Source organism: Lithobates pipiens, unplaced genomic scaffold (assembly GCF_037356315.1).
Source record: "Lithobates pipiens isolate NorthernLeopardFrog02 unplaced genomic scaffold, aLitPip1_a1.2 Scaffold_13, whole genome shotgun sequence".
Classification (NCBI taxonomy): Eukaryota; Metazoa; Chordata; class Amphibia; order Anura; family Ranidae; genus Lithobates; species Lithobates pipiens.
In genome coordinates this window covers 96,028,108-96,051,492 of record NW_027507718.1, presented here as the reverse complement: position 1 = coordinate 96,051,492, position 23,385 = coordinate 96,028,108, and the positions used below count along the sequence as shown (strand labels likewise).

The following is a 23,385-nucleotide window of genomic DNA, read 5'->3' as shown; positions in this document are numbered from 1 at the left end:
CCAGACATGTGTGAACCGACTCTATTGAGAGCCGGTAATGTGAATTGGATGCAAGGAAAACCTGCATACAATTCGCCTATGTGTCAACCCAGCCTGAGCAAGGGTGGATTTATAAATTCAACGTGTGTGTGTGTGTGTGTGTGTGTGTGTGTGTGTGTGTGTGTGTGTGTGAGTGAGTGAGTGAGTGAGTGAGTGAGTGAGTGAGAGAGCGAGAGCAAGAGACACACACACTAAAAAAGAAGTGTGATCTTTAAAAAAAAAAAATTATATATATATATATATATATATATATATATATATATATATATATATATATATATATATATATATATATATATATATATATAAAAATCCTTATTTAGATCTATCTTCATTTGTGTATTCCTACCTGCTAATAGGTTGGTGCTTCTGCCCTGTTAAATCCTTTAGAAGCCCTGGTCCATACATCGGGGCTGCATGTTGAGGACTAGGGTCTGCTGGTGGCCGGCCACTCCAAACAGTTCCCTTTCCATGTACAGATGGTATTAGAGGCTTCTTCATAACTCTCTCAGGCTGGGGTGCAAATCCTGGTTTCCTAAGCATTGCCTTTGGTTTACCTGTAACAAAAGAAAACATTAAAATGTGAGTGATCAGGTAACAAGTTTTTGACTGAAAAGCACAGTCAAACAAGGTACAGACAAGATAAAAAACCTCCTTGCTAACGTTTTTATTTTTTAAATATTTTCCCATCAAACTTGCAACATTTTCATTAACGTGAGCTGCAAACAAAGCCAGAACTTATTAATGCTATACTGTACAAAATATTTAAAATTACAATTAGCATACTCTGCATATCTTGGACTATCAAGTAAAACTGGATTTCTGCAAGACAGGCTAGCTCTGAGCCTCACTCTGCAATATTACGCCATGGCCAAAGAATTTTTTGCACACCAGACAAATACTGGATACATCCGTGTGAAACGCATTAACTATCTGTACCCAGCATATATGACTGGGATGTGGCAATAAAGGACTTTTTTCAAGCATTTGATGGTCTGGTGTGCAACCAATTTCTTCTTATTCCCTGTATCGTTAAAGGCAGTGAACCAAGGTTAGCACCTGAAACCAGTGCACCCGATTAGTGTCTGATGCAGTGTCCTGTTCCCCAGACACTGCCCTGCTTCAACACATCCAAATCATTGCAAACACATCTACGGTTGTAGTTTACATAAATTGGCAAGTATATTTATTAAATTTGCAGAAGATACATTATATGCAGGAATAAAAAAAAATAAAATAAAATAAAAACCACACAAAGACACAAAAAACACCTTAATGCATTTTGCATGCTAAATGCTTAAAGCGTTTGTTAACCCCAAAATAAGTCCTGATCCTCTTCCCTTAAAGCATTTTATACAGCACAGAGCTTGGGTTGTGCAATTTGGCCCCTTGTATAGCCTAAAAAATACCTGGCTGATCCTGCCTGGCTATACCCTCCCTCTGCAAACAGAAAACAATAATCATGACTGCTGACGCCTGACATCATGGTCAGTTTGCGCGATTCCATCAGCCGCATCTCTCTGGTACAGAGCGGATGGCAGCATTTAGTAAAAGTGGGTTAACAACCACTTTAATTGAGGGGAAAAACCAAAACAACGTATGAGTGAACACTTCGTGTGTACCGGCTCTATTGAGAGCCTGTCATGCAAAATGGATGCAAGGAAAACCTGCATCCAATTCGCATATGTGTTAACCCAGCCTGAGCAAGGGTGGATTTAGAAATCCAACAAGGAGGTTATGAGTGAACACTTAGTATGCACAATGCATTGGTAAAACATAGAAAACGGGTATGAACAGAGGACCAGGTCGGGCATTACACAGCTGGGTTACAGAGGCCTGGTGTTGGAATGCCCAAGATACTCCCACTGATCTGGAGAAAAGAACATTTAGAAGTGCAGGAAGAGATTTGTATTTGAGAGAGTAAGCTCTAGCAATCAGTTTCATGATCCATTGAGCAATGGGGGATTTTAAAGCAGGGTGACCTTGCAGACCTTTTGAGGTCCTGAGGATGGCAGCGCAATCTGTCTGCTTGAAGCTGTTGCTTTGAATTAGACTAATGACAGACTGCATCCAAGCAACGAAGAGAGATTTCCTTTTGATACCTTGGAGCTGTGTACAAAGATGGTAGAACTATGTTCTCGTTGATGTAGAAGAACAATACCACCTTAGACAGAAAGGATGGCCTTGGGTGCAAAACAATCTCGTCATTGTGAACAAGGAAGAGCACCTTACAATACACTCCAACATGTCCGACAGGTATGACAGCAACCAAAAATGCAACTTTGTAGGAGAAATTACCTAATTCAATATCAAGGCCGGGTTTAAAGGGTGGTTTCTGCAGGGCAAAGCGAACCAAGATGAGATCCCAAGGAAACACAGGGTGCTGCAAGGGTGACTTGATGCAAGATACACCTTGGATAAAGGTTTTCACAAGGGAGTGTGAAGCCAGAAGTCTTTAACCACTTGCCGACCGCCGCACGACGATGTACGTCGACAGAATGGCACGGGCAGGCATATGGGCGTACATGTACGTCCCTGCCTTCCCGCGGGTGGGGGGCCCGATCGGGCCCCCCCCGGTGCCAGCGGCGGTCGGTATCCGTGCAGGAGCGATCCGGGATGAGGGGGCGGCCATTCATTCATGGCCACCCCCTCGCGATCGCTCCTGACGAATGGGAGTGAAGCATTGCATCACTTCCTCTCCTGTAATGTAAACACAGGAGAGGAAGTGATGTAATCTCTCCTCCGTGTCGGTATTTTTCGTTCCGGCACCGAGGAGAGAGGATCGGTGAGTTGCACCAACACGACACTTCACAGTAGAACATGCCAGGCACACTCACACCCCCCCTTTACCCCCCGATCACCCCCCAATTACCCCTGCCCCCCCAGTCACAGTGATACCAATTGCATTTTTTTTTTTTTGCATTGGTGTCATTTGTGACTGTAATAACTGTTAGGGCAGTTAGGGTTAGCCCCCTTTAGTTCTAATGTACCCCCTAACCCCCCCCCCCCCCAATAAAGGTTTAACCCCGTGATCACCCCCCGTCGCCAGTGTCACTAAGGCTGGGTTCACATTGCAGCGGTTTATGAGAACGGATGTGATTCGCACCGCACTGCAGTGCAAATCACATCCGATCCCTGTGCGATTCGAATTCAGCCATTCGCCGCACCCGCCGCAAATTCGCACGGGACCCTTTTTTTGGTCCGCAGCAGAATCAGATCGCATGGGTGTTCACACCATGCGATCCGAGTTTGCAGATCACACTGCGATATGCGAACTGATCTGGGGGTGTCATTAACATTTCACTGACACTCCCAGCAGTTCGCATAGGGCAGTGTGAACTGCCGCCGGGAGGCATGCGATGCGGGAACCCGCCGTGGATTCGTGGCGTTCCCGCATCACTCCAGTGTGAACCCAGCCTAATAAGCGATAGTTTTTCTGATTGCTGTATTAGTGTCACAGGTGACGCTAGTTAGGCAGGTAGGTATTTAGGTTCGCCGCAGCTTTTTATAGCGCCAGGGACCCCCATATACTACCGCATAAAGCCCCCTGATTGCCCCCTAGTTAACCCTTTCACCAGTGATCACCATATAACTGTTACAGGTGACGCTGGTTGGTTAGTTATTTTTTTATAGTTTCAGGGCACCCGCCATTTATTACCTAGTCTCACTAGTGTACCCCTAAATTTAGGGGTGTCTACTTTCCAAAATGGGGTCATTTGGGGGGGGGTTTGTGCCATCTTGGCATTTTATGGCCTTCAAAACTGCAACGCCCTTAGAAAGCCTGAAGGCGGTGCTTGGTTTTCGGGGCCCCGTACACAGCTAGGCTCCCAAAAAGTCCCACATATGTGGTATCCCCGTACTCAGGAGAAGCAGCAGAATTTATTTTGGGGTGTCATTTCACATATGCCCATGGCATGCGTGAGCAATATATCATTTAGTGACAACTTTGTGAAAAAAATAAAATAAAATAAAAAAGTTTGTAATTTTCCCGCAACTTGTGGCAATATATAAAATATTCCATGGACTCAACATGCCTCTCAGCAAATAGCTTGGGGTGTCTACTTTCTAAAATGGGGTCAATTGTGGGGGTTTTGTGCCATCTTGGCATTTTATGGCCTTCAAAACTGTAATAGGTAGTGAGAAGTGAAATCAAAAATTTACGCCCTTAGAAAGCCTGAAGGCGGTGCTTGGTTTTCGGGGCCCCGTACGCGGCTAGGCTCCCAAAAAAGTACCACATATGTGGTATCCCCGTACTCAGGAGAAGCAGCAGAATTTATTTTGGGGTGTCATTTCACATATGCCCATAGCATGTGTGAGCAATATATCATTTAGTGACAACTTTGTGTAAAAAAAAAAAATATATATATATATTTTTTTGTCATTATTCAATCGCTTGAGGCAAAAAAATAAAATATTCAATGGGCTCAACATGCCACTTATCAATTTCCTTAGGGGGTCTACTTTCCAAAATGGGGTCATTTGGGGGGGGGGGTTTGTACTGCCCTGCCATTTTAGCACCTCAAGAAATGAGATAGGCAGTCGTAAACTAAAAGCTGCGTAAATTCCAGAAAACGTACCTTAGTTTGTAGATGTGACAACTTTTGCGCAAACCAATAAATATACAGTTATTGACTTTTTTTTACCAAAGACATGTGGCTGAATACATTTTGGCCTAAATGTATGACTAAAATTGAGTTTATTGGATTTTTCTAATAACAAAAAGTAGAAAATAATTTTTTTCAAAATTTGCGGTCTTTTTACGTTTATATCGCAAAAAATAAAAATCGCAGAGGCAATCAAATACCATCAAAAGAAAGCTCTATTTGTGGGAAGAAAAGGACGCAAATTTTGTTTGGGTACAACATTGCATGACCGCGCAATTACCAGTTAAAGCAGTGCAGTGCCAAATTGTAAAAAGACCTCTGGTCATTGACCAGCAAAATGGTCCGGTCTGAAAGTGGTTAAAAGAGAATGGACAAGGCCAAAAACCATCCTTTCAAAAGTTCTTAAGGCCATATTCTTGTCAAGATATGTATAAATGGTCAGAATGTGAGGCACAGGCAAGAAACTGCCTGTGTTCAAACCAGGTAAAGGTTTTCCAGGTACGATAGTAAATCTTTCGAAAGGGCAAAGGTATATAGATTAGTCTGAACTGAGACCAGGCATTCAAAGCCAATGCTAGAGAATGTTTGGCCCGCCACAGAGGTGGTTTGTTTTCGAACAAAAAGTGCAGTGCAAATTGTCTGCGAAACCACCACAATCAAAATCCAGACTGTATTACAAGTCCATCCCATTCAATTTAAAACTTGTGAAAATCTTCCTTGTTTCTTATTGCCACTTGAACCATTCAGTGCAGACTGCGTGTTCACCTTCTTTTGTGGACCTCAAAATGAATCAGGGTCAGAGTGGCAATAAGAAACACAGAAGATTTTCACAAGTTTGAATAGGATGGACTTGTAATACAGTCTGGACTTTGACTGTGGTGGTTTCACAGACAATTCGCGCTGTACTTTGAGAATATTTATATGGTGTGGTGGAAAGCACTATTGAAGCACAGCAGGAAACGGGTTTCTATTATATCACCACATTTTATATTTTACACTGCGCTGATTGTTTATACATATAGGAGGTAGCTTGTTGAATCTGGAGATGAAGCTGTCCACATTCGAAATCCCCCATATCAGATTGAAGTGTCTGGGTGAAGGGCCTATTCAACTTAATCCAGGCAGTAGTTTGAGGTAGTCCTCTTTCGAGCTGTCCACTCCTGGGATGTGGACAGCAGAAGTTGCTGGACAGTGTGTTTTAATTGCCATTCAAATGGCATTGTCTGACTGCATCCTAATTGGGTATCCTTGGAGAAATTGGGTATTGCTTTGCAGAGCTATATTGCTTTGAGCTCGGCTTTCACAGATGACCATGGTCCTTCGACCATGAGGGACTGGAACATGCCTCCCCAGGCTGAAAGACTGGCATCTGTTATCCTCCAGTGAGGAAAGACTTGCCTATTGTTAGGGCTGGGCTTGAGATCTACCAAGCTTGCATGGACAGGAAACATGAGTTAAGTTGAGGAGTAGGTTTGTTCTACATCAATAGAATGTTTAAACAGTGTGTAGATTACAGCCTCAAAAGGAACTAAATCTTGAGCATGGGCTCTGCGAAATGTTTCTTTTCTGGAAGGAAAACCTTTGCTTGGGTTGTGCCCAGAATGAGAACTTATTCCAGGGAAAGAAGGCTTTAGAGCAGATTCTTCAAAAGTGATTACCCAACCACAGGCCCAGAGTATCTGAAGGGTCCTGTGGATGTTTGCAGACAGCATTAAAAGGAGAGGAGTCCTTTAGGTGGTCATCTAGATAAGCTGTGCCCTAGATATCCTGAGCTCTCAGAAGGTCGAGAAGAGGTGTTTAAACCTTTTTGAATACTGTGGGAGCAGAGGATAGGCCAAAAGGCAATGCAAAATCAATAGACTTCTTCGCATTGTATGAAACCTAACTTCAAGTAAGCCAGCACCTCCATAATTGAGGGGTCCTACTGTCCAGGTAAGCAGACACCTATTATCACAAAGGGATACCTTGAACGTGTTTGGCACAGAAGTTCTGTTTGCATACAAAGACAACATTTAGTGTGGAATATAACTGAAACACTTTATACTTACAGTGCCTTGCGAAAGTATTTGGCCCCCTTGAACTTTTCAACCTTTTGCCACATTTCAGACTTCAAACATAAAGATATAAAATTTTAATTTTTTGTGAAGAATCACCAACAAGTGGGACACAATTGTCAAGTGGAACAAAATCTATTGGATTTTTGAAACTTTTTTAACTAATAAAAAAATGAAAAGTGGGGCGTGCAAAATTATTCGGCCCCTTTACTTTCAGTGCTGCAAAATCACTCCAGAAGTTCAGCGAGGATCTCTGAATGATCCAATGTTGTCCTAAATGACTGATGGTGATAAATAGAATCCACCTGTGTGTAATCAAGTCTCTGTATAAATGCACCTGCTCCGTGATAGTCTCAGGGTTCTGTTAAAAGCGCAGAGAGCATCATGAAGACCAAGGAACACACCAGGCAGGTCCGTAATACTGTTGTGGAGAAGTTTAAAGCCGGATTTGGATACAAAAAGATTTCCCAAGCTTTAAACATCCCAAAGGAGCACTGTGCAAGCGATCATTTTGAAATGGAAGAAGGAGTATCAGACCACTGCAAATCTACCAAGACCTGGCCGTCCCTCTAAACTTTCAGCTCAGACAAGGAGAAGACTGATCAGAGATGCAGCCAAGAGGCCCATGATCACTCTAGATGAACTGCAGAGAACTACAGCTGAGATGGGAGAGTCTGTCCATAGGACAACAATCAGTCGTACACTGCACAAATCTGGACTTTATGGAAGAGTGGCAAGAAGAAAGACATTTCTCAAAGATATCCATAAAAAGTCTCGTCTAAAGTTTGCCACAAGCCACCTGGGAGACACACCAAACATGTGGAAGAAGGTGCTCTGGTCAGATGAAACCAAAATCCAACTTTTTGCCCACAACGCAAAACGATATGTTTGGCGTAAAAGCAACACAGCTCATCACCCTCAACACACCATCCCCACTGTCAAACATGGTGGTGGCAGCATCATGGTTTGGGCCTGCTTTTCTTCAGCAGGGACAGGGAAGATGGTTAAAATTGAGGGGAAGATGGATGCAGCCAAATACAGGACCATTCTGGATGAAAACCTGTTGGATTCTGCAAAAGACCTGAAACTGGGACAGAGATATATCTTCCAACAATGATCAAAAAATGATCATTCCAAGACAATGATCCCAAACATACAGCAAAACGTACAAAGGAATGGTTCACAAATAAACGTATCCAGGTGTTAGAATTGCCAAGTCAAAGTCCAGACCTGAATCCAATCGAGAATCTGTGGAAAGAGCTGAAAACTACTGTTCACAAACGCTCTCCATCCAACCTCACTGAGCTCGAGCTGTTTTGCAAGGAAGAATGGGCAAGAATTTCAGTCTCTCGATGTGCAAAACTGATAGAGACATACCCCAAGCGACTTGCAGCTGTAATCGCAGGAAAAGGTGGCTCTACAAAGTATTAACGCAAGGGGGCCGAATAATTTTGCACACCCCACTTTTCATTTTTTTATTAGTTAAAAAAAGTTTCAAAAATCCAATAGATTTCGTTCCACTTCACAATTGTGTCCCACTTGTTGGTGATTCTTCACAAAAAAAAAATTGTTATATCTTTATGTTTGAAGCCTGAAATGTGGCAAAAGGTTGAAAAGTTCAAGGGGGCCGAATACTTTCTCAAGGCACTGTATATGGAACTTTCCACTAGATTTTTGAGTGCATATATAACATTTTCTTTATTGTTTTTCCACTGTTTAACTACTTCAGCCCAGGAAGAGTTGGCCCCTCAATGACCAGAGCACTTTTTACAATTTGGCACTGCGCTGTTTAACTGGCAATGGCACGGTCATGTAATGTTTTACCCATATGTGTCCTTTTTCCCCCCCACAAATAGAGCTTTCTTTTGGTGGTATTTGATTTCCTCCGATTTTTATTTTTTTGCGATATAAATGGAAAAAATATTTTCTACTTTGTTATAAAAATAATCCAATAAACTTTTTAGTCATACATTTAAGGCAAAATGTATTCAGCCACGTATGTGTACTGTGTCAGTGTAGTGTTGGTGCAACTTGCTGCGGGATGTCCTCGCTCTCCTCTCTGGAACAGAAGAGGACAATCACTTCCCCTGCCTGTGTTTACACTTGCAGGCAAGGGAAGGATTTCATTCACCAGAACTGATCAAGTCCAGGCCAGAAGTCTGATCGGTTTTGAAGTGAATCCGATTGTCGTGGCCGCCTAGGGGGGCGTGCGTTGCGGCCGATGTACAGCTACGACGATTCGCCCCCAGCTGCGACGGCTGGTTCGGAACTGGTTAATTACTGCGTATGTAAATTTTATACACTTGTGAGTGGAGGTATGATTGTAAATCACTTTTTATTTTTTTAAATCACAAAAAAGGGAAGGGGGAGGGGGGGTATCGCTTATAAAAGAATTAAATGTGACCGATTTGTCATAGTTTGTTAAAAATGCATTGATGTTTTTAGGTTGATATTGATAGTGTGTATATTAGAAAGTGGCACATACACATTTATACTTTAAACATATTAGTTCTTTAGTGCAGCATTTGCATAGTTTATTAAAAGGGCAGTGCGCCAAACTGGAATTGGGTGTGCCACTGCAAAAATGTACACAAGGTGGGTAAATGGCAATCTGCAGATGAGTATCCTGGACATCTCTGAATGCATGGCATTAAACCCCCCCCCCCCCCCCCCCCCCCTCTAAAGCCCCATACACACTATCAGTTTTTCTGCTGAGTTTATCCTTCAGATTTACCAAAACCATATAATATGAGGTCAAACCTTAGGAGTTTCAATGTGTATGCAATCAGGCAGGCCCTTCCACTACATGCTTTTGGCAAACCTGAAGGAAAAAACTCAGCAGAAAAACTGATGGTGTGTATGAGGATTAAGAGAAGCAATTACCAACTCTGCAGCTTCTGTGTGAAATTTTGGAATTTGATGGTACAAAGACAATAAGGATGAGCTGCGGCGTGTTCACACACCCCACGTGCAGAGCCCGCCAGGAAGTTGGCACAGCGCTGATCGCAGGCAGTGAGACATTGTCCTGATGCGCGGCTGCAGAGATCGGGAAATATCTCACTTCCTGGCGGGCTCTGCACGTGGTGTGTGCGAACACGCCGGAGATCATTCTTACAAGACAAGTTGAGGGATTTTAGGTCCAGCATAGGATACATTCTCCCATTGGGCTTCAGGACCATGGACAGGTTTTAATAGAATCCTCTGAACCTGTATTGGGGTGTTACTGGCACAACTACTCCCTGTGACAAGATGTCTTTTGGCATTCAGCAAATTTGACCGTCCTTAGGTAGATTTTGGTACATATAAGAAGTGGTGGGGAGGACAGAGTTCTGAACTCTATTTTGTACCCCTTTGAAACCACAGATTGAATTCACAAGTCTGAGATGTTAGAGAGCCGCAAACTAAACAGACATCACACCCTCCCCCACACATACACACTTAGCAGAGAGGTTGCCCCTTTATTGGGAGGAGGGTTTTGGAACAAACTTTGTCGGCTTTGTGGCCCAGGTCTTGAGCTGAAAGGAAGGGTCGAACATAGATTTTGAAATCGAAGTTTGGGTAGAGCAGTTTGCTGCTCTGTATTCTGAAAAGGGTTTTGGAATTTTACTCTGTAGAAGTAACATCTTCCCTCCTATGATATCTTTGTCAAGTGCCTCCCCAAAAAGACACATGCTTGAAATTGGAAAATGTGAAAGGGGCTTTTTGTAGCCGATTTGGAAATATGTCCCATGACACGTTCTAGGGCATTCACACAAAAGAGCCGAGCAGAAAATGCTATAAAAAGGAGAAGTTCACCCTTTGGAACATGTTATACATTAGTCATATTTAGGGTGTAATATGTAACATGCTCCAGGTCTGCTCTGCCCACACATTTGTGTCATGCATTCACAGCTATCTATAAACTACAAGTCCCGTATGCCACCACAACCCGCAAATGCACATTGACACATGCAAAGACATTGCAAACTCACATGAATGCACACAAACACGTAAACACAACTTAGTTACAGGCCATTGAAACAAATGAAAAAATGATTACAAAACATACTGCAAAACATGCATGGAGAAATGCCCGATGGGCAGGACAAAGCTCATACGATTGATGAATGAAGGACTGGAACTAAACCAAGCGCTTTTGGGCCAGTTCGGTGCAAAGAGGTTCACCAAAATCCGCACCACCTTGATCATCAGTAGACGCTGAGGAAAAATCTAGAACCAGAGAGAAGCCGTAGAACGGCAAAAAATGTATCCCACTGGACCACCAGTGCGTCTGCTACCAAGGCCTCAGGATTCTTGGTTCTAGCTACAAACCTATCCACTTAGTTGTTAAAACTGGATGTTGCACTCAATGGAGACAGATGTCCTGGCACTGAGGCTGAGGACATAGCCAGGCACAGACTACTGACAAAATTTTGGACTATACCTATAGGACAGGAACAAGACCTGTGCAGCTGCAGGTTCCACCCCGATGATTGATGGGTCATAGCACAGTCTGACTAAACCCTCCTTGGTTGCGGCCGACGTACACAGGTATTTTAACAGCAGTATGTAGAGTACAAATGTGTTTGTACTCTACTTACACTGGCTCTTACACGTGCTCTGTGCTGACATTTTCGCAGCTTCCCTCCCAGCAGCCGTATTGTGTGAATTCCTGTACCCTGTAGTGCACAGGATTATTGCACTTTTCAAAGCGGAGTTCCACCCGTTTTTTTGGTTATTAAAATCAGCAGCTACAAAAAGTTCAGCTGCTGACTCTTATTAAATCGACACTCATGCGGTCGCATGGAGCCCTGCTGCTCTCCTTGGCACTGTCATATCTACTGTGGGTAGTGGCACCCGGCCATGACAGCTCACAGCTTCACGGCCTCCACGCACTGCGCTCTGCCATTAGCCAGCCAATCTTCTGGGACATGTGTTGTGTCCCAGAAGATCGCTGGCAGGGAGGGGCTGCCTAGGGCGAGAGGAGGAGTCACCTAGGCGGCTGGGAAAGGAAGTCCCACTAAAAAGAGAACACCCCCCCCCCCCAAAAAAAAATGACATGTCAAATGTGGCATGTCAGGGGGCGAGGAGTACTTAAAGCGGAAATTCCACTTTTGAGTGGAACTCCACTTTAAAGGGAGTGAGGTTATGTTTAATTCAAAGCAGAGTTCCAGTAAAATAGGATTTTTGGTACTCCTTTTTATTTACTCCTGTAATTCACTGATCGACACAGCTCCTCTCTTAGCCTTTGGGTTGTTACACCCACCTTTAGGAGAATACTAGGCATTACATGTTATGTAACACACAGAACTTATCAGTTCCGCCCAGGGGGCGGTCCCTTAGGTAACAACCCTCCAGCCTGCCATGCAGTCATCAGTACGTCAACAAGCAGTATAACGTAAAGAGAAAAAAGGAGGGACGGGGGCTGTGTAGGTCGGCGAATTACAGAGAAAAAAAAGTTACAAAAAATCCTATTTTCTCTTATATTTACCAACCAAGCTCCTCTCTTAGCCATTGGGACATTCCCAAGCAGTGCCAAACGAGGGGTGGGAAAACAGCATAAAAAAACTTCATCCACCATGGCAAGTGGGAACTAGTGAAACTTTACCCACAAAAACAACAGTGTGTGGAGAAAACTGCGGAATGTAAAGCAACAGTGCATTATTTCAACAGAACTGTTTTTATCGAAAAACCAGGAATAAAAATAAAAATAATAATAATATTGCATACTCAATTGCAACTATACGTCCGCTACAAAACTTTGCGGCCAAAACAGACATCAGCCGATGCACCAACATCTACCTTGTAGAACTTGGTAAACGTGTGGACAGACGACCAGGTCGCCACTTTACACGCTTGAGCGACAGATGCTTGGTGTCGGAAGGCCCAAGACGTTCCGATTGCCCTTGTGGAGTGGGCCGTGACCGGAAAGGGGGGCACCTGCCCCTTCAAAACATAGGCCTGCACTACAATCTGTCCGATTCACCTGGAAATGGTGGCTGACGAGACCGCCATGCCTTTGGACCAGCCACCGACACAAACAGTGAGTCTGACTTCCGGAAGGGAGCCGTGGCAGACAAATACACCTTCAGAGCCCGAACCACGTCCAGAGCGTGAAGGGCCACCTCCTTAGGATGTGTCGGCTTAGGACACAGAGATGGTAACACAATATCCTCATTGATATGAAAAGCAGAGACCACTTTCGGCAGAAAGGACCGTTGCGGACGCAACACCACTTTATCCTTGTGAACAACCAGATAGGGCGACTTGCAGGACAAGGCCGCCAGTTCCAAAACCCTATTTGGCCGATTTGATGGCCACTAGAAAGACCACTTTCTGGGAAAGGGTCAACAGGGGAATCTCCCTGATATTTTCAAAAGGCGATAGCTGAAGTGCCGACAACACCAGGTTCAGATCCCACGGGGGTAACAGTGGACACACCGGAGGGACTACATGGTCGCACCCCTTGAACAAAAAAGGTACTCACTAATGAGTGAGATGCCAGGGGTCGCTGAAAAAAAAAAAAAAAAAGCCAAGGCTGATGATATTTGCCCCTTAATAGTGCTTAACGCCAATTTCTGGTCTACTGCTTGCTGAAGAAACAGCAGGATCCTGGATATATAGAAAAAGGAGCGCGGATGCCATCCTTTCTCCTCACACATGGAGATGTAAGCCTTCCAGGTACAATGATGTATCTTCCGAGAAGAAGATTTCCGTGTTCTCAACATAGTGGGGGATCACCGAGTCTGACAGACCGTGGTCCCTCAACACCTGGCTCTCAATAGCCATGCCGTTAAAGCCAGCGATGGTAAAGCTGGATGAAGAATTGGACCTTGAGATAGAAGGTCCTCCCATAACGGCAGTCGCCATGGGGCGTCTGCCACCAGGAGCACTAGGTCTGCGTACCAAGGATGCTGAGGCCAATCTGGGGCAACCAGATTTACTGTGATCCCTTCGACTTCCACCCTGCAAAGCAGACGTGGTAACAGTTTCAGTGGAGGAAAGGCATAGATCAACTGATACTGATCCCACAGAGCCACCAGCATGTCTGGCGCGTCTGCCCACGGATCTCTTGTCCCGGACACGAATCTCGGCACCTTCCGATTGAGACGGGAGGCCAGAAGATCCACGTCTGGTGTGCCCCACCACAGGCACAGCAGCCTGAATACCTCCAGATGCAACGCCCATTCTCCTGGGTCCAGCATCTGGCGAATCAGATGGTCCACCTGCCAGTTCTCCACTCCCGGGATGTAAATGGCCGATAGGGCCAGTATATGTCGCTCTGCCCACCAAAGTATGTGAGTGACCTCCCGAGCGGCGGCTGAGCTTCTTGTTTCTCCTTGGTGATCGACGTATGCCACCGCAGTGACGTTGTCGGACTGGATCCTGATTGGACGCCCTTGCAGTCTCATCAACCAAGCGGAGAGGAATAGCCTGATTGCTCTTAGCTCGAGCAGATTGATCGGCAACTTGGATTCCTCCGTCGACCAGAGGCCCTGAGCTGACTGAGCCCCCATCACGCCACCCCAGCCAGATGGACAGTGATCACAACGGATGCCAGCCTATTTCAGAAGCAGGAACAACTTCCTTGACTGAAACACCAGGGACCTCTGCCACCAGATCAGAGAATCTGACTAACTGGCTCACCTGGATCTGTCGATCCAGGGACAACCGAGATTTGTCCCACTTTGTCAAAATCTCCTTCTGCAGAACTCTGGGGTGGAACTAGGCATACAATACTGCCTCGAAAGAGGCCACCATCAGCCCCAGGAGACGTATGCAGAAGCGGAGCGACGACCACTTGCAGTTCATCAGCAGTTTTACTGCGGCTCTAAGAGTCTGCAGCTTGTCTGAAGAGAGAAAAAAAAAAAAAACAACAACTCTTGCTTCCCTGGAGTCCAGGAGGAAGCCTAGGTACTCCAGACCCTGGGTCAATACTACCACCGACTTCTTTAGGTTTAACAGCCACCCAAATTCTTGCAGTGTCTGTATGGTGATCGCCACATCCTCCTCTAATTCTGAGGTGGAAGGTGCTCTCAGGAGAAGATCGTCTAGATGTCCCACGATCGTGATCCCACCTTGCCACAGCAACGCCAAAACTGGAGCCAATACCTTGGTAAAGACTCTGAGGGCTGATGCCAAACCAAAAGGGAAAGCCACAAACTAGTAGTGGGCTTCCGACTGCAAACCGCAGAAACTTTTGATGCCGGAGGCATATGGGTGTGTGCAGGAACGCATCTTGAATGTCCAAGGACGCCAGGGAGTCTTCTTGATGGAGTGCAGCGACTACTGAGCGAACCGATTCCATTCTGAACCTCTGCACTTTCACAAAGTGATTGAGGGCTTTTAGATCCAAGATTGTAGTTCCCAAGAAGGAAGGGATACATCCAAACAGGTTTGAGTAGAACCCCTGGAAACATTCCGATTCCGGAACAGGTACAATCACCCCACGATTCAGCAGGTCCCTTACTGCCCCCAAGAGGGCCTCTCGGCGAGTCGGAGAAACGGGTATGCTGGAGCGGAAGAATCTGTTTTGCAGCCAAGAGAGAAACTATTTTGTAGCCGTAGGAAATCAGATCGCAGACCCATTGGTCAGACAGTCGAGAGGACCACCGGGCTGCAAACTCCCGAAGGCGACCCTGACTCAGGTGGGGGCAAACCTTCATGCAGTAGCACTTTTGTTCGCAGGCTTGGTAGGCTTGCAGTTCCAGGGAAATTTCTGTCCTTCCGTGGTCATCCCGTCAGGCTGGGGACATTTAGCCGAAGCTCCGGGTAGCTCCTTAGCCTTCCTGGCAGGTGGGAGTAGAGTACTCTTACCACCTGTAGCATTCTTAATAATGTCATCCAAGGAGGCTCCAAAGAGCTGGTCGCCAAGGAAGGGAAGATCCATCGGGGCTTTTTTCTTTTTTTTTTTTTTTTTTTTTTTTTTTTTAAGATGCCTGGTCAGCAGACCAGCATTTCAACCAAATCAAGTGCCTCAGCACCACAGCGGACACTGAAGCCCTGGATAACAGAGGGAGAGTATCTAGGGCCACGTCACAACCGTACTTCAGGCCTTGCACTAATTGGTCTGCTAATTCCACGTAGACAGGAGAAGCCTTTTCTCCCAATTCGCGGTGCAACAGTTTTGCCTACTCAGTGTCTGCGACACAAGTACGGATTCCAGTACCGGTCGCACGGCTGACCCCACAACCGTAAACAAGGAACGAGCCACTGCCTCGGCCTTCCTGTCTGTGGGATCGTTAAAACGCAGGAGTCCCCTCTACCGGGATCATGGTCACTTTGTTTAACCTGGATACTGTGGGGGGGGTCCACGGCCGGAGGAGCCTACCACTTTTTGCGAAGGCTCTCCTCAAAAGGGTAACGCCCCGCCATGTATTTGGGGACCGAAAAGGTCCATTGCGGGCAACCCAATTTCTTGTAAATAACTTGTCATAATAAGTCAGATACGGGAACACCTTAGGTGAACAGGCTGGTTTACGAGACCCAAAAGGGACCGCTACCTCAGCAGCCGGCTCCTGAATTTTCAGGGTATCACGCACAGCTGTGATAAGTGCTCCAACTAGCGATTTGTCGCGCACGGACCCAGGCGGGGACTCATCCTCACTGTCTGAACGGTCATGGTCAGAGTCATCTGACACAACAGAGCAGGGGTCCCCAGCCACAGTGGGGCCCGATTCTGCGTCAGTGCTCTCCCCAGAGGACGGGGGGGGGCGACCCCTTCAGGTCTGCCACCTGAAGGGGACTTAGGACAGTGACAGTCCAACCCTTCTTACTGCTGCAGGCTGAGGGGCCCTTTCCCGCAGGACTAACCACCCTGAGGGGTTCTGCGCTATCCAGCCTGTCTCTGTTGGCTCCCAGGTGCAGAGGAATCAGCTCTGTGTCGGTGGAAGCAGCTGCTAATGGCACTGAACCCAAACTGCTCTGTAGTGTGCTCAGGCTCAAAGAAAATGGCCACCCGGTGTCCAGTATAAAGACATAAAAACACAGGGAAAATGTCCGTCAGAGCACAGGAGCAAATGCTGCTGCTAGAGAACACTGAAAAAAACATGTTCAGGCTTCCAGAAAATGGCCGCCAGCGTCCAGTATAAGGACAAATCACAGGTAAAATGGCCACCGAAGCCCAGGAGAGCATGCTGCCCTTGCCCACACCTAAGATGGCCACCGTATGCAGGCCATGAGGGACAGAGAGGAACAATGGCGGTGAGCAGAGCGCTGCACAGGACACAGTGTCTCATGGGCACCTTCCAGGGACATGAAAAACAGGACCCAGGACACAGCACAACCCCCCCCCCCCCCAGGTGAGAATCCCCCGGAGAGCCCCTGCACAGACACACACCACTATGCAGCATCCCCCACGTGGGGGACGGACAGGGAGAGAAGAGAGGGAGGCGAGTGACCCTCGAATCGACCTCCCAGGGAATGCCCAGCTGCTCAGCCCCACTGAGGCAGGAAGAGCTGTACTTACCAGTCCTGAAGAGCTGGGAGACATTCCACTGCAGACCCACTCACTGATCAGTACAGGGTGGTTGCTGGTCCGGCACACTGACTCAGACATCAGTAGCCCGGTCATATGTGCGCCCCAGAACATAAAAGCTCACCGACCACCTCTGGAGCCGAGGTTTCGTCGTGGCCGACCCAGTGTGGAGCTCTGGCCTGCACACGCTCAATGGCCGGACTGGTGGAGACTACAGGGATAAGGGTATCCAGCCTGTCACCCAGCCAGCTGTTGATAGCAGATCACAGGATCTATCATCTTGCGCAAAAAATCACGCACCGATAGACCTAGGAACCCTGACGGGCCTTTCTCCTTCACTAGGCAAAATAAAACTGATGACTGCATGGCAGGCTGGAGGGTTGTTACCTAAGGGATCGCCCCCTGGGTGGAACTGGAAAGTTCTGTGTGTGTTACATAACATGTAATGCCTAGTATTAGTGCATCTTCTGACTTTTAATAAAAAGACACTCACCTGTCCCACAATCCAGCGACATGGCCACCCGAACCCTTTAGTCTCTCCCCTGCCTGTCCACGGCACTGGCCTGCATAGCCGGGCAATCTTCTGGGACTTGTGAGATGCCAATTAAATTTTTCCAGCAGGACATGGCACCTGCCCACACTGCCAAAAGTACAAGCACTGAATTTTCACGCCAGACCGAGAGAATTAGGGCCCAAACCCATCTTCCGGATGCCTTAGCAAACCTATTGTGCCTGCCTTCTAGCATAGGGTCAGCCACAATCCCCCTTTCATAGCACAGCCAGGTGTGCAGCCAACACTGAAAAAATTTCTGAAATAGATTTTTTTACTTTATTTTTTACTGATGAGTCACTGCAAAGCATCATGGATCAAAATAAATAAATGTTTTTGCCTATCAAAACAGAGAACACCAACTCAAGCTATAACAGTGGAGTAGCTTACAAAAAAAAACAAAGTACATGCATATTGGTCTACCAACCCCATCCATCACATGCCAATTTTTCCAATGATCATGTCCAGGTCCTGCTATAACATGATAATTTGCTTCCTGAATTTCAGTGATAACTCACAGTGACCTCCCTGAGATCATCTCAACTTTGATAAAATTGTATAAAATTCGCCACCCTATTTGATTTAACCCCCCCCCCCCCCCCCCCAAGAGGTTTTCCGAATGTTCTAGCCCTGACCAGAACATCTGTGGACGAATCCCTGGTCCACATCACAGGCCCGCCCGCTGGGATTCAAGCAGTATATTCCCAAGAAAAGGGCCAGGTACGGATTGAAGCTTGACAAGCTCTATGAAAGCACCAGTGGATATGTGCATGCCTTCCGCAAGTACGAAGGCAAAGACTCCCAGCTCCAGCCTCGAGTGTCCAATGTACATGGGAATAAGTGTGAAAGTTGTCTGGGAGTTGGCATTCCCACTCTTCTAAAAGGGGGTATCACATTTACATTGACAATTACTATACCAGTTAATCCCTTTTCCGCCACCTTTACCTGGAGAAAACTTTAGCCTGCAGTACAGCAAGAAAAAACAGGAAGGGCTTCCCACAGCACTTAGTCACCACAAGGCTACAAAAGGGGGGGAATCGTTAAGCCCGAGGAAGGAGGAGGTGTTGGGATAAGAAAGATGCATACAGCATGTCCACCATCCATGAAGACACCCCGCCCATTTGGCCATTTATAATGCATGTGTCACCTATCAAAAAAAAAAAAAATCAACAGAAATAGCCAACACCTTCCTCAAATTTACTGAAGATATTGTCACTGCCCTGATAAGCAAGGATCCCCCCCAGAAAGTATTCATTTAGCTTGTGTCAGCAAACTGCATGAGCACAATTTCCCTGACAATATTCCACCATCAGAAACCGGAAGACACTGCCAAAAAAAAAAAAAATCCTTGTAGACTAACTTTCACACAGATTAAATACGAAGTTATTTTTACCAAAGATATGTAGCAGTATACATGTTGGGCCAAATTTATGAAGAAAAATTACTCATTTATTTTACAATAGAAAGAAAAAAAAAAAGAAAAAAAACCAACAACGATGAATACCACCAAAACAAAGCTCTATTTGTGAGAAAAAAAAAAAAGATAAAAATGTTGTTTGGGTACAGTGTAGCATGACTGAATAATTCCCAAAGTGTAAGCGCAATGAAAGCTGAAAATTGGTCTGGGCAGCAAAGGTGTACTGAAGTGGTTAAAAGAATAAAAAAAAAAAAAAAAAAAAAAAAAGACAAGTTCAAAAAACTTGCCATGCCTCTTAAATGCCTGAGACTGTCTAGGTTCCAAAAATGGGTTATGAGCAGGTTCTGAGAAACTGTTTTTTACTTTTTTGGTCTGTGTATTTTATTATATGTACCACAGTATGGTACAATATGCAACATTTTTTTCACATAAAATTGTTATCAAGGGCTTAGCATCCGATTTATGGTAGATACGCACTGCACATTTTAATTTTATTCTTTAAATTTGTAAAGGGAATTATAAGGGTGCTAGCAGTTTGCAGTGAGAGTGAATTTAGACATCAGCCGTGCAAACACAAATTTTAAATTTTTTTTTTTTAAAGGGTTTGTAAAGTCAGAAGACCTTTTTATTTTAATGCATTCTATGAATTAAAGATAAAAAGCCTCCTGTGTGCAGCAGCCCTGCCCCCCAACACTTACTTGTGGTCTCTCTAGCTCCAGCATTGTCCATGAATGTCTTAGCCATCCAAGATTCTCCTTCCCGATTGGCTGAGATAGCGGTGCCATTGGCTCCCAGTGCTGTCAAAGTCAGCTAGCCAATAAGGAGATAGAGGGGGTGGGGCAGGGCAGGTCTTTGTGTCTGAATGGACACAGTGACTCAGCTCGGGTGCCTCCATAGGAAGCTGCTTGCTGTGGGGGGCACTGAACAGGAGGAAGGGGCCAGAAGCACCGAAGAGAGACCCGAGCTGCTCTGTGCAATTCCATTGCACAGAGCAGGCAAGTATGACATGGCACGTTTTTTTTTTATCTTATTTATTTTTTTCCCCCCTATTAAAAAAAACAAACACGAGCCTTTAAGACTCAAAACAGGATACTGCTGACTCTTTGGAGGAGTATACATCTTGCATGGATGCGGCCAGTCTTTGTATAGAATGACCTGTACTAAGGTGTGGCCTGGAAATGCCTTATGGGCTTATATGGTTTGGGAAGAGATCCTATGCTGGCAACTTTAGGCTCAGTAGGTGTAGATGCCTCCAACTTTAAAGTGTGTACCGTGTTCACAAAAAACATTAAAAAACAGCCAATCTCAAACTTAAAACTCTTATTACCAAAGTGAGTGAAGGGGGCAGAATACTTCATCCTCATTTGGCAGTTCACCTGGCCACCGGATTTCTTTTTTGAACTTCTCTGACGTGCCACAAGCGCAGCAATCTGGGCCGTTTCCTTACAGACCACAGCATGGCAGATAACCTGAAATTGACAAATAAGGTAATTAGAGGTAAATAGCAATTACTAAGAAATAACAAACCACTGGCTTCTGTTTAGGACTCAAGCAGTTAAACCTGCCTTTTGTTGCTCACATGATTTTTCCATCTTCATGCTGTAGTAGGCGGAGTCTCAATGGGGTCAAGCGGAGACCCCTTGATAGCAGTCTTTTGATCTGCGACTCAAGCGTTACAAAGTTTCAACCCGAGATAGCTATTTATTTCCAGCAGGCACAATGCACAGTCAGCACACAGCATGAAACTTGTCTTTATCTATGTGGAGAAGTACTGGAGGAAGGATCTGTTTTTGAGCCACCTGCACAAGTGGGTGTTGCCAGCTGAAAAACAGACTCCAGGAAGGGTCTAATGGTCTCCCCAACAGGAGCGCATTTCAACGATTTATACCACTCCTGCTATACAGACTTTGGCTTATCTGGAACCCTTAAAAACTATTGGCTGCCTATAAAAAAGCATGGGATAAGCTGAATACTATAAAACATGCTCTGAAGCACATCAGCAAGGTAGCAACCTTTGCATTTAAAAAACAGGTCCATGAACCAAATAGATGTACAAGGAATTGATTCACGTCAGGCATAAGCATGTTTCTGGACATGGTTTTAAGATGTGTTTTAATATATACAAATGTAAGGTTTTTATTTTAGCACAAGAATGTGGCCGATTATATATTTTTTATTTATATATAGCCATTGTTTGGATAAAAATTCACTATGTTTTATCATCCCTTTGAGATCACTAAAGATGGATGTCATGGTTTGACTCTATGTAAAGAAGAACTAAAGGCAATTTTAATTTTGGATAGCATAAAGAAGGGTTAGAACCCCTGTCAGGATTTTTGCCATGCATACCCCAATACAGCGATTTCCCTTCACTTCCCTTTTCAAAACAGGCTATGAGAGAAAATCCTTCCAAACGGAGGGGGGTCTACTGAACTACTTGGAAAATGCCCCCCCCCCCCTATTACTGTTGTGGGGCAGCCCAACATTTGGCATTTTATCTCTTGCGGCAAACATGACACAGAGTGAATCTCAATAACAGAAACACAGACAATAAAAACCTAATTAGAACACCTATCACTGTCTAAAACAAAAAAACAAAGTTATTACCTGTTAATTTGATTTCCAGGAAACTTTTTGGAACAGAGAGATTGGCTCCTACCACAGGAAACACAAATCCACATTAGTATAAAAGGACAGGTACTATGCATGGTCCCTCAGTAATAAATAACTCAAAGGCCTATAACATACAACCCTAATAATCATTACAATTACATAATCATAGGGTAGGAACAGGGCCGTTCTGGAAGATTCTTGGAAATCAAGTTAACAGGTAATAACTTGGTTTTGCCAAGTCATCTTCCAGGACAGCTTTATAAGAGCAGCAGCATAGAAATAATACCCGTGACTGTAGCACTTTTCTCCCTAAAGCCTGATTGGTAGATGACAGAAGTTCCAGAGGGTAGTGTCTTACAAAAGTCTGAAAATTCGACCAGGTGGCTGCTTTGCAGATCTGTATCGGGGTAGCCACTGCTTACTCCGCCCTGGAGGTGGACAAGATTCTAGTGGAATGTGAATCGAGTTTTGGTGGCGCTTGCAGTCCTGCTATGGAATATAGGCTTCTTCAATAGCGGATCTCCCCCACCTAGCGATAGCTGTTTTTGAGGCTCCTTGTCCTTTCCTAGGACCCGAGTACAACACAAACAGATTCAGTACAGATCTCCATTCTTTTGTTCTTTCGATGTAGCATAACAGGCATTTCCTGACATCCAAATTGTGAAAATGCTCTTCTTTTAAATTGAATGCTTACCCGCAGAAGGACGGAATTACTATGTCCTGAGACCTGTGAAATCAAAAAAATAATAATAATAATAATAATAATAATAATAATAATAAAAAATCAAAAAATTGGTAGGCACTATTGGTAGGAACCCTGGAACCATGGACAAAATAATTCTGTCTGGAAAAATGAGGCAGTAAGGTTCAGCAATTGATAATGCTTGTAAGTCACTCACCCTCTTGGCTGACACCAGTGTTACCAGGAGAACCGCTTTGTATGTTAGGAGTTTTACAGAGCTTTCCTCTAGAGGTTCAAATGTTTTTTTTTTTTATAAAACTCTGCAGTACTGCCGATAGAGCCCAAGGAGAAAATCTTTGTTGAGGTATTTTGCTAGAGACTGCCTTGATGAACCCTTTTTAGTAAAGTGTTGTTGCTAATTTCACGTCTAAATAGTTGGATAATGCCGTCACTTGCACTACAAGAGTATTGGGTGCAAGACTTAGATCTATGCCATCTTAAAAAAAAAAAAGTACAGCAAAGATTAAAGAATCAAATATCTCGCCTTTATCCTTCCGCCAGTAACAGAATTTCTTCAAAATTTTGGAGTAAATTAGATAAGTGGACTTTTTCCTACTAACCAATATAGTACAAATCCCTTTCTGTGACAACCTTTGTTCTTTAGCAATTGTTCCTCAGTAGCAAGGTGGTCAGAAAAAGCCAGCTCGATAACCTCATCTTCCTGATGGATGCTGTGGGATTCAGCCTGAGCTTGAATCTTCCCGCCTTTTTTTCTCAGAAATATGAGTAAAAACCACCTTTGCTCCTTGATCTGTCATTTCTTGGAGCAGGTCTGTCATGGCACCTGCCATGCCTGCATTCGCCCATAGACGGGTAGCGAGAAATCATTCTGGGGGGACTTGATTGACTTCTATGTGGTAACCCCTGGCGATGAGGTCTAAAATGTATGCATTGGTTGAGATAGGAAAGC

General features: G+C 44.9%; 1 protein-coding gene across 4 annotated transcripts in view; it reads right to left on the bottom strand.

Annotated features, from left to right (window-relative positions):
• Positions 1-23,385, bottom strand: part of TDRD7 (tudor domain containing 7) — a 136,922-nt gene that overhangs the window by 91,266 nt on the left and 22,271 nt on the right. For all 4 annotated transcript variants that reach the window (XM_077475287.1, XM_077475288.1, XM_077475285.1 and 1 more), the window contains exons 3-4: positions 20,448-20,589; positions 389-596 (exon numbers count right to left, since the gene is read on the bottom strand). In XM_077475287.1, the coding sequence (XP_077331413.1) occupies positions 389-596; positions 20,448-20,589 (350 nt within the window). The remainder of the gene's footprint in view (positions 1-388; positions 597-20,447; positions 20,590-23,385) is intronic.